General features: G+C 40.3%; 1 protein-coding gene across 3 annotated transcripts in view; it reads right to left on the bottom strand.

Annotated features, from left to right (window-relative positions):
• Positions 1-1,332: 1,332 nt before the first annotated feature.
• KLF3 (Kruppel like factor 3) overlaps positions 1,333-15,718 on the bottom strand; it is a 29,074-nt gene continuing 14,688 nt past the window's right edge. For 2 of the 3 annotated variants that reach the window (XM_037391167.1, XM_037391157.1), the window contains 4 exons: positions 11,818-12,313; positions 11,224-11,374; positions 6,554-6,714; positions 5,089-5,394 (listed from right to left, as the gene is read on the bottom strand). In XM_037391167.1, the coding sequence (XP_037247064.1) occupies positions 5,213-5,394; positions 6,554-6,714; positions 11,224-11,374; positions 11,818-12,313 (990 nt within the window). In that variant the 3' untranslated portion in view covers positions 5,089-5,212. Of the gene's footprint in view, positions 5,395-6,553; positions 6,715-11,223; positions 11,375-11,817; positions 12,314-15,718 lie in introns of all 3 variants that reach the window. The other variant, XM_037391150.1, reaches the window with a different exon arrangement.

Below are 15,718 nucleotides of genomic sequence, written 5' to 3'. Positions count from 1 at the left end.
AAATTACCGCCATTTCCCGAACGTGCCGGCTCCCGGCAGCACGCACACGGCGCACCCCGCCCGCCTCAGCGCGCCTGGCTGAGGGAGTCCGGTCAGCCCCGCGAGCGCCGAGGGGCGCGCGCTGCGCGGGCCGGGGGCGCGGCAGGACACGCCCAGCCCGGTGGCGGGCGCCGCGCGAGGGCAGTGGCTGTGGCGGCGCCCACCCCGCGCCGGCCGGCCGTCCTGCGGGCGGGCTGCGGGGCCCCGCTAGCGGCCGGTTCGCTGAGCGAACCTTAGGCAGCAGCAGCACGGTGTGAGCGAGCACCGAGTCTTGCCTTGCAACGGCCAAGCCTTACTTTCGGGCAGAACGCTACACAATCCGAGCCGGCCGCTGTCTCACGTTCTCTGCGGTTTGACGCCGCGTCCCTGCCTCCCCTGCTGTCCCTGCCGCCCCTGCCGTCCCTGCCGCCCCTGCTGTCCCTGCCGTCCCTGCCGCCCCTGCCGTCCCTGCCGCCGGCCGCCGCGGCACAGCGCGGGTGCTCCGCAAGCTGATCCGCTGGGCCCCGGGCAGCGGCAGCCCGACATCCCGATGCAATTACCTCAGCGGGAATGGGGTTAAGAGACGCGTAATAAATTCATCTGGGGTCACTCTTTTTAGGCATCTGAAAAGATGTGAAGAAACAAAAAACATTCTTTGTCAGCGCCACACATCGTCATCTCTCAGCGAAGCCTGCGGGTGTGCCTGGAGGTGAGCAGGGCTGACCGCGCCGACGCGTTGGCGGCCCGCGCCTGTGCCCGCCGCTCTGGCACCCAGCATGGGAAAGGGCTCTGGGGAAGAGCACGGCTAAAGCAGCCGGCCCAGCCAGCCGTTCCGCGAGTGATAAAAAATGCAGACTTGCATGATTGGCCCTCCAGACCTGCAAACAGACTAATTAGAATGCCCCAATTAGAAGCGAGTCAACTATTTTTGTGAGTTTGCTGCCAAGCGCACTGCTGGGCACAGCTCCTCCGCAGCACAGCCGCTCGAAGAGGTGGTGGTGCTTACAGGCTTGCAATGCCTCACACTCCGGCCCTGCCCACTTCTGCCCTGCCCTGCCCGCTCCTGCCCCTGCCCTGCCTGCTTCAGCTCCGCTCCTGCCCTGCCCTGCCCGCTCCTGCCCTGCCTGCGCCTGCCCTGCTCTGCCTGCTCCCCTCCCGCTCCTGCCCTGCCTGCCTCTGCTCTGCTGGCTCCTGCTCTTGCCCTGCCCTGCCTGCTCCTGCCCTCGGTTGTGGGGATCCCTGAGCACACCTCTGACCCCTGTACCCGCATCAGTCCTCTCTGTCATACAGCATATGATGACACGATCACAAGCGATATTCTGAGGGGTTTATTAACAAGTATGATACATATGCATTGTGTACTAAATATGAGGACTGTACAGTACAAATTTATGTTCACAGTTTGACATGACAAAATGTCATTACTGAATTCCCATTGGACTACCAAAGTAGAAACAGTGAAAGTACATGAAACATTCACATATTTAATAAGAAAAATTACCAAAATGTCTCCATATTTGCAAGTTATAGTAATGCACGCTAGAAACCTTTAATTACCCATTCAGTCTTACTAGCTTATAAAATATATTACATTTTATTAAAAAATTTCTGCATAGTTTATACAAGTATTAAAGTAAATATAACATCCCTGCTACATTTGCAGGTGAGAGATGCTAAGCAGAACGATTATTTTGACCCTCTAATATTTAAAGTACATTTTTTAAAAAGTGCTAATATTTGTAAAATATAATGAAAACTGGTGTAGCCCTCTTAAGATAAGTAAAACGTAATTTTTTATAGAAAACATTTGTATTCACCTACATGTTGCTAACCTTGACAGAGACAACATACCTGGACAAGATGTGGCATTAGAAATATCACTGCAGAATGGCAGTGTATATTTCAATAAAACCACATGCATTTATACCTATGCAGTTTTTCGTGATTGTCTTAGAAACTAGTAATTTGTTATAATCAAATGACTTAGACACATTTTAGTAAAACGGTATCACCTGTTACACACCGCACAATGCGATACTGCTAGGGAAAAAGGTGGCTTTTTAAAATATACACGTTCTGCAGCATTAGGGTTTTCTATGTATCTAAACTGGCTTTTCTTTAGTAAGGGCAAAGACAGAAGGATTGGCTTTAAAAAATACTTAGTCAGGTATATTTAAAAATTACAAGATAACCCTCAAATCAGAGTTTGCTAAAATGAATCAATGAGCCAGTTAAGATGTAAATTCACATTTTCAGCTGAAAGACAAAATTGTATTTGTGACTTTTTTGACATCCCACAAGACACCACAGACACAAGTGAAAAATTCTATAAGCAAGGCATTTATATGGAATAATCTCAAATATTTAATACTTAAATTTCTGTTGTCCTAAATCCCAAGGCACATGGGTAAAGATATTTGAAAGTTCTATTGAATCTCCACTGTATTTGTCCCCACTATTAGCATAAATATTTTCAGGAAAAAAGTAGTACATAGGCTAATGAATGAACATGGCAAATAACCTAAATTAAATTCTCCAATGTAACTCATGGTTACAAAGAAGTTCTGCACCTAGGGTACTTGATTTTAGACTTCTAATTTAAAAAAAAAAAAAAATAAATCAACCAATAAAACCCATACACAACCAAACCAAACAAAAAAAAAATTGTGAAGGCCTCAAAAGAGAACAGCATTGGAAAGAAATTTCCTTAAACATTCCAAATTCTATGGATTTGCATATGTTAAGCTAAAAATGGGACCAACTGCCATTAAGCCATTTATTTCTATAAGATCTCATCTGTTTTTTTCCCTAGAATGCAAGAGAATTATTTTCATCCCAGGACACTGAATGTCTGTAGACTTGTGACAGATGCTACAGGGACTCCACACACCCTCTCAAGTGATGTGTCTGCATTTATGGCACTATCATTAAAACCTAGAGCCTAGCGAAGGAGGCCAATTCTGCTACTGCTGCCAATAAAAATATCCAACAAAAATCTCCATTCTAGAACAGTTGCTCACTAATATCCTCCTCTTCCCTGCAAGTTCCTCAACATCAGTAACAATCTGGCCTACCAAAAAAAGACTGATTCATCTCCCAGGTTTCTCAGCTCCATAGCTAAGCAGATGAAGGCCAGTTACAAGTAGATCTGGTGTAACTTCCCTCAGTTCTAGCGGAGTGGTGAGGATGTATGGTGCTGTAACACAGCATATGGATCTTCCTCATGAAAGCTTTGCAGCAATGTTTCCAAGTCTGCTTTGCAAATCTCCATTCTCCCCTTCGTAGAGCACATGTTCAGGGCTCCATTCCTTAAATAAAATTGCCAGTTCCATATTCCCACATACAAGATTTGCTGAACAACTGGAACAATACTTTTTTTCACAGCAGTTGCTGTAGGACTGTTTTCTCCAGGAAGTACAGATCCCGCCCTTCTGTAATTCTATGGTTACGTGGATGTCAGCAGAACACCTGGTAAACTCCCATCACCTAGGGAAGGCTTTTTGCACTCAAAACTGTTCCAAGACTACTTCAGTTTGCTGTTGGGACTCCACAGGATGTAGCAGCACAGCCTACCTGCTCCGTAACCTCAAAAATACCCACCTGCAGACGGACACTCCACCTGACTCCTCCTGGAGAGTTTTATGAAAACTCTTCCTCCCCTCACCCCTCCATCTTCCAGTGGGTTTTTCCCAAGAGAAACAAACCCCTGACTTCAGTATGTTTAATTTGCAGGGAATGGTATTTGCCTTACATAGGAGAAAGAAGAAAAATGCACCAGTGTGCAACAGCCTGGAGAAATACATCCTGTTTCCTTGCAGTGCCACCAAGTCTCCCAGCTAATAGTCAGAAACCTTCCTTTCAGCAGGCTTCCACAGACAGGAACATTTCTAGGGTCAGCTGCAGGTTGCTTGATTTCAGTTAATCTATTGTGTTTGCTAACCGACATGGGAGTTAAGACTTGCTGATGCGGTATTTTTAATACAATCGACACATCCACAGGGAAGCTTCGTCTACCTACTGTTGAGACGCTACCAGAGTCACAGACCAGGGTTACCAAATGGATGATCTGGTATGTTTTTATCCAAAACAGATACATGACTCATTTTATCATCAGAAGTGTTTCATAATGTCTGATGCCATCTTGTCATAAAAATATTGTGGATTAATCATTTTAAATACTGTAGTGTATTAAAGTGGCACTCACTTTCAACAATACAGGTCAGAGCATTTTTGACATAATGATTGCTATTTTCTGAGGTACAGCAAAGAAAAAAAATATTTAGAAGAAATGTAGGGGAGCGATTGTAGAGGGACAGTCTACATCCCTGAAATGAGGTGTGGTAGGTTTATATGAACATAATTTAATGCCGTATCATAGGAGAGTACCGTGTGTGTTCCATCCATACACTTGCACAAAAAGCAGACACAGTGTCACACAAGGCCTTCATTTAACAAATCCACCAGGGCATTATGCAATAAAAACAAGTATATATACTACACTATAATACAGAGGACAGATGACATTGGTTTAGATGCACAGTATTATATATGGACCAATTCCTGCCAATTTTTCTTCTTGACTGGGGTAAATGATATGATGACTCAATCTTTCTGTAAAGTAATTATATTGCTTCGATTTATTTCTACAGTGTCATTCACTGTTTGGGCAAAGGGGATTTCTAAATTGGGTGTCTTTCTAAAACTGCTGTATTAACCATACTGCAGAAATCAACACAGTTGGGAGAGTCCATTAATTGCATTGTTAAGCATAAAATGAGAGTGTATCTATCCCTTACAGGGCACATAATTAAAAAGTCTCTGGCAAGGACTAGCATTTTGGATATTCAGTAAATTTACTACTTTATCAGTATATGCTGGGTTGATTATACGAAGAAACCAACAAAAGCTGTTAGTTTACAAATTCCCTTATTCACAATGGAATACACTAAACATACTGTCTGCAGAAAGGGTTTGCTTAGCATCCCCAGAAGAAAAAATAAAAGGAAAAAAAGGTGTTCACATTCTTTAGGTCTGACCCGTGGCAAGGACATAGAAGGGTTAGATAACATCTGTTACTGACCATATGTAAGCTTTTAATGGTATAAACTCAGAGATTCAGACCAGCTGAATCCAAATCAAAATGCATGTGTAAAAAAAAAAAAAAAGTGTGACAGGAGTCGGGGACAGAAGACATTCAGACTAGCATGTGGCGTTTTCTGTGAAGAGCAAGATGGTCCGAACGTGAAAAGCTACGGTCACAGTCTGGGCACTGAAAAGGTTTGATTCCCGTATGCTTGCGGAAATGCCGCGTTAGTTCATCAGAACGAGCAAACTTCCACGTGCATCCCTCCCAAGTGCATTTGTACGGTTTTTCACCTGGAAAAAGAAACACAGAAGTGGGGATTTAAGACAAACATATCAGCTAAGTATTTGATGGATTTATCCTCTTGCCTTGTCAAATTTCAGCAAGTACTTTTTAATGATTACTCAAAAAAACCTCTGAAGAGCACTCGGCTGTGGAGTACTCTGCACTAGAAACTGTGTAATTGATGTTAACGGATAAAAAAATTGTTTCCTGCCATAACTTATTTTTTTATTGTCTCTCTGTTCCTCTCTCTGCCCTATCAGCATTTGTTTTGTCTCACCAAGGCCAGAAGTGTGAAGGTTTAAACATTTGTTCAAGTATTTTCAAAACCAGGACCTAGATTATGTGGGGGAAGAGGACTGGTGCTGCTACCATTCAGCACAGCAGGCAGAAATTTTCTTGTGACCTCTTAAAGTTACTGTAGTATAAATAACTGGTACCACTGTCGCAAGCAGCTCAACTTAAAATCTCTCTCAATCTTTACTTCCTAATATGTGATCATCCTCCTCCTCCTTAAAACCATTGGGCTGCCCAACAGGTAAATGGCTGGCTTGATGTAAGACAGACATGAACTGGGCTCCATTTTACCCTAGAAGTGTCTCTTATCTTCGTAAAAGGCTTGGATGTACATATATTCATTCAGCATGCCAAGAAGAACATTGCAGTGGAGAACAGAGATGGGGATACGTTTATTGGAACATTCACTCAGAAAAGAGCACTATCAGACCAGTGGTTAGCATGTCCACATGAAGCAGATGTGTTTGTGTTTGGCACACAGTCCAGACTTTTGCAAATGGGCTACTCCCATGGAAGTCTCAGTCAAGTTTAACAGTGATGTAAGAGGTGAGGTAGTGCAATTTGAACTGATTTGGTGTTTACAGGGTGTGCAGAATGAGTAATCTGCAAGCAACTGGACAGAAAATGAGCAAAGAGCCAGTGAATGTAAAGCATACACCGTAATCCTGCTTTGCCTTACAGTCTCTTGTGGGTTTCTCCTGCTACATCCTCTGTCTTTCGCTCAGCCTATTCATTATTTTCAGAACAATGCCTGATCTAACTTCTGTCATTTAGTTATTTACACATGTGGTCACCTGGCCATTAGCACAAACTAAAAGCTTAGCCTACTATTTTACCACAGACAACAGAATAAAAGCATAGCAATGCTCAAACCTGTATGGGTTCTTCTGTGAGCTTTCAGATGGGAGCTTTTAGTGTAGACTTTGTTGCAGCCTTCGTAATCACATCGATGTATTCTGCGTTTTCTTTGAGTGTCTGGAGATTCCACAGGTAAAGGCCTCTTTCCTGGCTGAACTATAACTGAAGGGTGATTCCTGCAAAGTCAAACTGAATGTTAAAAATGAAAAAAATTTAGCACAGCAAACCCCAGCTAATATGACTCGTGACAAAGCTGTTTATTCACTACCACTGTCTCTTGGCAGAAAGAACAACATTACATGCATGTCGAAAAATTCAAGAGGGTTTACCAAGTGTTGTGTATTCTAGCAGTAATATTTTTAAATCTTTACTCACTTCGTGGCATGATGTAGCCATTTTTACTACTCCCTAGCTTTTTTTAAACTTACAAAGGAAAAAAAACCCTTAAAATTCCTGATTTTCAGTCAAACTGAGATTTCTCAAATTCTGGGTTCATAATGCACTTTTCTTGTATTTGTTCACAATTTTTGTTCTTCATATGTAACTAATTCACTTGTAATTGGAAACGGCTATTCCGTATCATTAAAGCAATTGTATCTTTAGAGTTTCAAAGCAGAACTTATTCTCTGTTGTTCCAGCCACTCCTTTAGAGAATAATTAAGAATTTCCTGTTTGGTGCTGGCAGGAGGGTGCGGCCTCCCTATACCACTGACGTCAATTCCTAAAAGTAGAGTTTAGCCTGTGTGGCACACCCACAGGATGTCTGAAGCTGTCCCTCCACCTTCATAAACATCATTTTTTGCTTTTGAAGCCCACAGGTACGGTACAGGTAAGACATGTACTAACTACATATGGACTTAATGTAACAAATAAAACCATAAATATTCACATTTGTGAAAACACACTGAGCTTCTTAAAAGGTGTCATCAACTGTCGCCGCTTAGGTTTGAACAGCACTTCTGCTGTAGAACTGGGGACAACCTTGATTCTTTCTTCCATGCTGATGTTAAGAGAAGGAAATTCAGTATGTTTGTCAAAAAGGTTAAGTGGCATTACAAATCTTGTAACCTCACAAAGTTGCATTTTGCAACCATTAGCAGATCTGTAGCACTGCTTTAATGTATTTTTTAGCTTTTAACTGAGTATGTGCAGATATTAGCATTCCTTGTTGCAAAACTAGCTCCTCCGCATGACAGAAATAAACTTTTTTCTCAGTTACTGTATTTCACATTTCTTTACTGATTTAATTACATTTTATAACACTAAGTTAAACCAAATTCCTTTAGGTCCTAATTTTCAGAAACACTGAATACCTACTTCTCTCAGCAAAATAAAGGATATGTGCTAAAGATAGAAAATCTTTCCCATGGTTTAACAGTAAAAAAATTTTCCATTCCTCTCCACAGCAGCAGGATGGGAATTACTGATGTGGGAAAAATTTAATTCTGTTATTAATTTTTAAAAGTTACAAGCTTGAAATTGGGAGCCAAATTCTCTGTCTTGGGTGTTTCTGTGACTATTGAGTAATGTACTCTTCAAGTACACATTAATCTAGCTAAAAATATTGTAATGGCAGGAAACCTCAGATGGTGATGTTAGACACAGATGTACACGCTCCCAAATAAGAAAGGCAGGCTTTTAGCTTCCAAATAAATGCTCCTCTAAAGCAATGCCCAGTTTTAACGCTGTTGCATACTAGTCTTTCACTATTAGTCTATTATTATATATTCTATATATATTAAAAAAATATATTATTATATTACTAGTCTATTATTAACAGGAGAAGCTCTGGCTTAGGACACCAAGCAAACTTGGTTTAAATCCCTATATGTGGAGGCTAGTCCTGGATATGGTAACATCTGGAAAAAGGGAGAAAAAGGATATTGGCTGCACACTGTTTGTGATGGTTTTCAACCTAAGTGCATGTAAAAAAAAGCACTGAGAATTTTTCTCTGTCTCATTTTCCCTCTAGAGGAAAGGAGGCTGGCAAGACTACAGAATGTTATCAATAATCAGATAGGGCATGGAAGTTTTAAAAAATGGTTTAAGCAGTGATAAATACTAAGTGCCGATAATAAAAGCCCTAATTCTTTCATTCCCTTTTACACAACCAGATACAAATTCACCCAAGTCTAACCATTTAAGCATCATTCTTTAATAAATAGTACCTTCCAAAAATCATGTTGCCACTTCAACAGCTTTTTCTTCTTTACCAACTGACGACACTATGCTGACAGTGTGATTTAGACTTTGACACTTGCACTCACAAGAAAATACAATGTTAATGAGGCTTCTTATATTTGGTCAGAGATTATTACCTCATGTATGATTTTAGAAATAACTGCATAGTTATGTCACTTATCAGACATCCTAGAAAGGTCAGCAATCCCTACAGAAATGCCACCAACATTATACATTTATAACGCCTGCCAAAACCGAACACTGATGCAGAAACAGTCACTTAAGTGAGACTGAAGATTTCCTATGTCCCTTTAGTGTAGCTTATGTCTGAATACTGCACTTTGGGCAGTTGAAACCTATGAAATATGGTAACAAATCATTGCCTAACTATAGCTCATAATACAGAAAGACAGACTGATGAAGCTGTGAGACAACAGGAAATTTTATAAAGATCTAGGTCTCTCATTTTGTAACTCATGTCTATGCGTTGTATTTGTGTTTTATTTTTTTAAATGATGAAAAGATAAAAGCTACCATTTACAGACTTCTTGCTGTGGATACAGAAGAATGTGAACTTGGAAGGGCTGGCTTTAGAAATGAGCAAGAACTGCAGCTCTACAGGACAGCTCGGAAGCAATTTAAGCCATTACAATGTGAAGACAGGGTCTCCATAAACATAATGCTCTGCACGGGCAAGCGCAGAGGAGATGCTTTGGAAACATGGACTATTGAAATGTTTTTTTAACACCACTACCTACACATTATACCAAATTCTTTATTTGGTGGATGGGTTACCTGCGGAAAACTGGACTCATCGGGAAACAATTAATGCAAATCACTAATGCAGGTGATAAATCTGCAGAAGTCTCAGCCCTGGAGGAAGGGTGTGGTATCAGCCAGGAACAGCACTTACTGGTTTGCGCTTGTTAAAGAGGCCTCAAAAGTAAACTGAACCATCTGATAGTCCTAACTCAGCAGGAGTTAGTTCCAAGTACATACAGACCTCACTCCCTTGTGTAGCAGGTCCATTATGGAAGATAACTAACCATCTAGTAAACGTGGATGTTTACCATTTTATTATATGTTTATTATAATAAAACATATAAGGTTATTTTTAAATAAACAGCATAAAGTTTCTAAAACCTAGCTGGCAACTAGTTCATTGCAAAGACCCTGCAGTCTAGAAGCTGCATGTAGGCTGGTTAGAGACTTGAAAACAAGGAAGGGTGCCCAGAAGAGAAGCCTGTACAGAACGTTGCTGGCCCAGGAGCTGCAGTGTGCCTTTTATCCTTGTAACGGTCACGAGCAGGAGGAAGAGGATGTCTGCTGAAGGAAATGCAGGAGACCACCTGTCTGATGCTCTCTCTCTCTCTTTCTTAATCACCCTGCACTCACACACGGGTTTTGGGAGTCTGGCTCTGAGCCCTTCTTCCCCACTCTAGGAGGTGAGGTCTCGCACAACACCTCTAAGGGCAATGGGTGAGCAGGAAGAAAGGGCAGAAATGGATTCTGAAGTCATGTACCATGAGCTTAGCTCAGTTCCCACTTCAGCTCCTACCAGAGTCACTTCAGCAGCCTGCAAGCCTGCCCAGAGCATCGCCTGCTGAAGGACAAGCTGGGCTCTGGGCATTCCATGATTTTGGCAAGTTGACAGAATTTTCCCTAGGAAAACAGGAAATGGAAAGGTGCCTATGGCTCCTCAGGTACTTCCTGAGAAATTTTTAATATTCCAAATTAAAAAGTTTCTGCCCCAGACTTCAATTCTTTCTAGCCCTTGCTCTGCCTTCTGCAAACAGGACTGTTTTTAAACCCAATTAAATCTGTGATGCAGTTCATGCAGTGGCCCCAGTAACAGCTGTACCAGCACAATGGGTTGGTACTGGGATGGAAACGGGTGGCTGGGAGGAGAGTGAGCTTCAGGAACTACTTGAGCTGCCAAAAAAGCCACCCATGGAACAACATCCTGGGTAAACATGGAATTTTCACTGGCCTACACAACTTGTAGGCCTGAGGGGATTCCTTCCACCAAGCAGCCAAAATTTTTTAGAAGACAAAGAGGTCCTCCGAGAAAATAAAGTCACAAGAGTATTTTTAACGAAATGTATTTCAGGTAACATAAATACAGAAATCAGTATGAAATGCCTCTACAGTATCTTTACAGTTTGCTGCTGGTTTTATACAAACAGGTATCACTGGCTTACTGTGAGTCCTACTTTCAGTAAATTATAAGATTGGGACTAGCATTACTTCAGAAGCGTATTATATAAATGGCAGATTCATGTGGTTGCGATGTATAAATACATATCAACTCCTGTACTGCTAAAGAGGGGGCAAAAAAAGTTGAAATCACATTTCACAGTAGCAGTGGGGGGGAAAGGATGTTTTTCTACATTTTACCACATATTCTAAAGCACAGCAACACTCCACTCCTCAAAATCAGTAACTGCTGCAATGAACTGCTTTTCATTCTTCTGCTGTTCTTGGGACTACTGTTAGCTACTTACTCTTGCAACATTACTTGCTGGGGAGACAATGAGGTCATCATTGGAGGTGACATTTGTTCAGGATAGAAGTCAGTCTTTGATGGTTCACTTCCTGGCTCTGTTTTGATTGTTTTCTTCAATGTAGGCTTCTCGTAAGACTCAATAACAGGCACTGTATGGGGGAGGGTAGCAGAGGGAAGACAACACATCAAAAATATCAAGAGTTATGGAAATAGAAAATTGATATAAAAATCTATTGTTAAAAGAAATCCCCCATCTCTATACTTAATGCAACAATTTATGCTAAAATACAAAATCTTCCAGTTTTAGTCTATCTCCTGATGAACTGTGATTCAAACCCATTCAATTAAATTTCATCAGTCCAACATTCTAATCAGTCCAAATCTCAGGAGATAAACAGCTTTATGCAGGTATAAATCAGAACTCAGTAAGTTTGGTAAAATATTTACACAGTAAACTCTATGCCTGTGTATTTCAGAAGAACAGGAATTATTTCCCATTTCCTAAAATGTGAAAAACACAAAAGTGATTGGATATACAGTTATTTTCCCAGGATGAGGGATGGCATAAAAAAGAAACCCTGACAACACCAACCTTGCATGCTACTTGGAGTTTCCATCTCATCTGCAAGAACTGTAGACACCATGATGGGCTGCTGAAGATGGGGCGCATACATAAAAGGAACTGGCTGGACCACAACCGGCTGTATAACTGGGAGTATTCCAGGGCTTCTTAGTCCGTGGCGTGAAAGAGCAGCGGCCATTACAGGTGGGATTGTTATTGGCATGGAAATAGGCTGTACTCCTGGGGGTGACGGTGTGAATTTACTGAGAGGTGAGCTGGGTGAGGACAGAGTCAATCCAGGTGAAGTTCTCCTGTGCACAGTCTGAAACTTTAGGGGGGAAGGAGAACTTCCAGTTGAAGATGGTGAGCTCCGTTTGTTCACTGTAAGGTCTACTGGCTCCATCTGGATTCCATTTGATAGTCCTTCAGGGTTTGAGTAGAATTTATTGTGCAACATACTTGGTGTAGAATAAATGACGCTGTATTTGTTTGGCTTCATTTGGTCCATGTAATTGGACGGGTATGACTGTCAGAAGGAGTGGGAAAAAATATGGAAAATCAAATAATAAATCAACACACACACAATTACTGCTGAAAAAGAAAGGCAAATAATAAAATGAGGCAAAATGAAAAAGTTTCAAGAAAGCACTTTAATGTACTTTCTAAATAAAAGTGAACTAAATAAAGCCTAAGATTTCACACAAAGGCAGTTACTCAAGTACTGATTCACTGTTTCAGAAGCAATGTAAAACAGATGATGAAAACAAATCCTCAAGGCTTATTCAACTCTTTTCCTCCCTTAAAAACTGCTTTTCACATACTAAGTTGTGCGTTACTTAACTGACCTGGGAGATACATTGTGCTACGGCCAGCATGTAACTGTATATGGAGGATCATGAAGTCAAGCAAGAGGGGAGTTAAATTAGACAGAATTGCAAGTAACAGGTCCCAATCAACTGCTTAAGTAATTGGAAAACAATCATCACTAAAGCAAGAAATTGTGTATCTCAATCATACAAACAATAAAAAATACACAGCTCAACTATATAAGCAATGGGTAGGAAACTCAAAGAGTGCAAAACGTAAATTCTAAACACATACACAGACACACATACACTTAACTTTTTTTAAGAAATAAAGCAGCTAACTAGCCAGTTTGATTTTGAAACGTTAGTACAAGCATAAACAGTTGGCATGTTGAAATACTATTCCCGTCAGTGGTAGCTAGCAGTTCTCATTACAAGATCATATAAACCCCTAAGCTAATCTTGACCAACATGATGATATACACATTTTAGTGGAAATAAGTTTTGTAAACCAAGAAGTATTAACATTCATTGCAGAATAACGTATTAATAAAACAACTATCCAGATCAATTTTGCAATTAAAGTGTTAAAAACTGAAGTTGTTTACTAACAGATAACTTACAGTGGAAACCAATGTGGTGTTTTAACACAGCAGATAGACATAGAAAATACAATCCACACAGTGTTTTAGCCCTTAGATGGTGTAAACTTTTTGAAATACAATTTCAGTAAAATTTGGATTCTAAGTAAAGCTTCACGTTAAGGCTAAGCCTGTTTCACACCAATATTAAAAAACTGCTGATTCTTTGGCATCAAAATTATTTTGATGAGTGGTATTAAAAAACATTCAGAATGGTAGAAAATTAAGCAGATTAGCAGTACAACAGTAATGTATTTTTATACAATCATTTCCATGACATTTCAATTACCTTTTTTTCTTGGGATGAAAACTAGCAAATACATATTCCTGGTTTCTTAACTCTGTCTTCCCTGTGAGTGCCCATTAGCTGATTTTAAATGTGAGCATTAACTAACATTTTTGCAAAATGACACATTTTTCCTTTCAGTTAGTTTGAAACAGTGAGTTTAGAAAATATTAAATTTTCCTGCTGCATTCATAGCACTGTGATAAAACAACAAAGCTGAGTCACCTATTCCATAAAATACTTAAATAAAGCAGCATCACAATGGTGATTTATCCTCAAACAGTAAATATTACATTAAAACCTCTGAAACTTTATTTATGCTCTCTATGACTATTCTTACAAATTCAATCTATAAAAACGTTCATCTTTGATGGTAAATGGCTCCTCAAAATTCTATTACAATGCCATTATCGCAAACAGTGCTGGCTAAAACAGGTTCTATACATTTACCACCACTGCTAAGCCAAGCAATGAAATTATCATTCTAAGTGATGAAGGCCACTGAATACTGAGAGTTTAATATTTAACAGTATTTAGTATCTACTACATCTGATCAAGTTGTGAGTATAGGCAAAAATTCAAAATTCACGCGCGTAAGAGATAAGAAGTACTTCAGTTAAAATTGCTGTTATTGGCTTACAGTAGAATTGCTGTTATTGGTTTACAGTACAAAGCCTACTCACTCAGCTTCAACAAACGGTAACTGTTCCACCACTAAACATCAGTGCATTTACAGTGCTTACAGCTATTTCTTCCATTGCAAGAACACTAGAAAAAGACTATGCAATTTAAAATCTTAGGGAATGTTTTCAGTCAATGAGTCTATTAAAGAACAAAGTATCTCCAAGCTGCAACCTTTCTATATAAACAGTTATCTTCTCTCAACTCTTTAAGCAACACTAGGAGTATGTGCGTGCTGAAAAAAACCCTACTAAAATGTGCAGAGAACTGAAAACTACAAAAGTTAAGTCAAATATACCTAGACTACCAAGAAACACTCTCCAAGAATTAGGAAGAAAATGATGTTTTTAAGAAGTTATTATTTTAAGGAATTGGTATTTTACACCATATGCCTTGCATTATTTTGCATAGAAGGTTTCCATTGTTGTAATTAAACTGGCACAGATTTAACATTAGCTATTTTTTCTGGCAGTTTGGGGAAGCTGAATCATTTTTCTAAACTCTTCGTCCTTCTGTGATTTTAATTGCTGTTTCTATCTGAACTGTAGATAGATTTGTGACAGAAAAATGTCGTGTGACAATCTGTGTTGGGAAGAAAAAGAGTGAAGGAGTTGAAAAGGGTGCTAGAACAATGAAAAGGAGAATATCTGCTGTCAGTCAGACACTGGTAGGAAACGGTTTTGCTTCCCTATCAATGAAGTGGTTAAAACCCTGTTCATTTGCAGTAAGTCACACTCAGATGTATCTCCCAATTCTGAAGTTAAGCTTCCTGTATCTTAAGAGCACAGCAAAGTTTCAATTTCTAGCTCCCTGGGACACCACAATTGCCATTAGATTGATATGAACCACTGCTTTCAAATTTGCTAAGTCACTTTCCCTTTCTTTGCCAGGGAAGTGGACAGTACCCCTTGGGGGATATGGGATGGGAGAGTAAGACTTCACAATCTTTCTCTGTAAATGGGGAGCATTAACAATAGCAAACTAAAAAAAAACCCAACCAACTACCTCTATTTGGTTTTCTAAATGCCACCAACTGTAGGAAGCAGGAGTGTACTTCATAGCCTGCAAAAGCAGTCTTTTCTCACCTGTCCTAGAACTTAGGCAAAATATCCTGGTGGAACAATGGAAAAGTAGATATCATTGTTCTGTCTGCCTGAAATATTTAAGCAGATACATTTTCCTTGGATTTCTATTGTGGAAATTAAGCGTATGCAGGAGTTTGATCTGACTTGGATTGAAAAAAAGCCAACAAATTTGCCCCTTCTGTAAATTCTGCTTTCCTAAACTTCCCCGTGCAGAATGTTATGTTGCTACAGTAGATCACTCTAAAGATGCAGGATTGTATTTCAACCTGTATTCTGTTACAGTCTCCGTCTAGCTCTTTTTCATGTTTGCACTGATCACTTTCCTTCTTTGGGCCTTACAAAGCAACCCATTTACCTTTCCTTGCTGTTTGTCCGTAACGAAACCCAGAGCACTGAAGTCACGAACAAACTGGAAAATGAAGCAAAGGAACT

The sequence above is a fragment of the Falco rusticolus genome, chromosome 1, assembly GCF_015220075.1.
Source record: "Falco rusticolus isolate bFalRus1 chromosome 1, bFalRus1.pri, whole genome shotgun sequence".
NCBI classification, from domain to species: Eukaryota; Metazoa; Chordata; class Aves; order Falconiformes; family Falconidae; genus Falco; species Falco rusticolus.
This window is presented reverse-complemented; position numbering and strand designations above follow the sequence as displayed.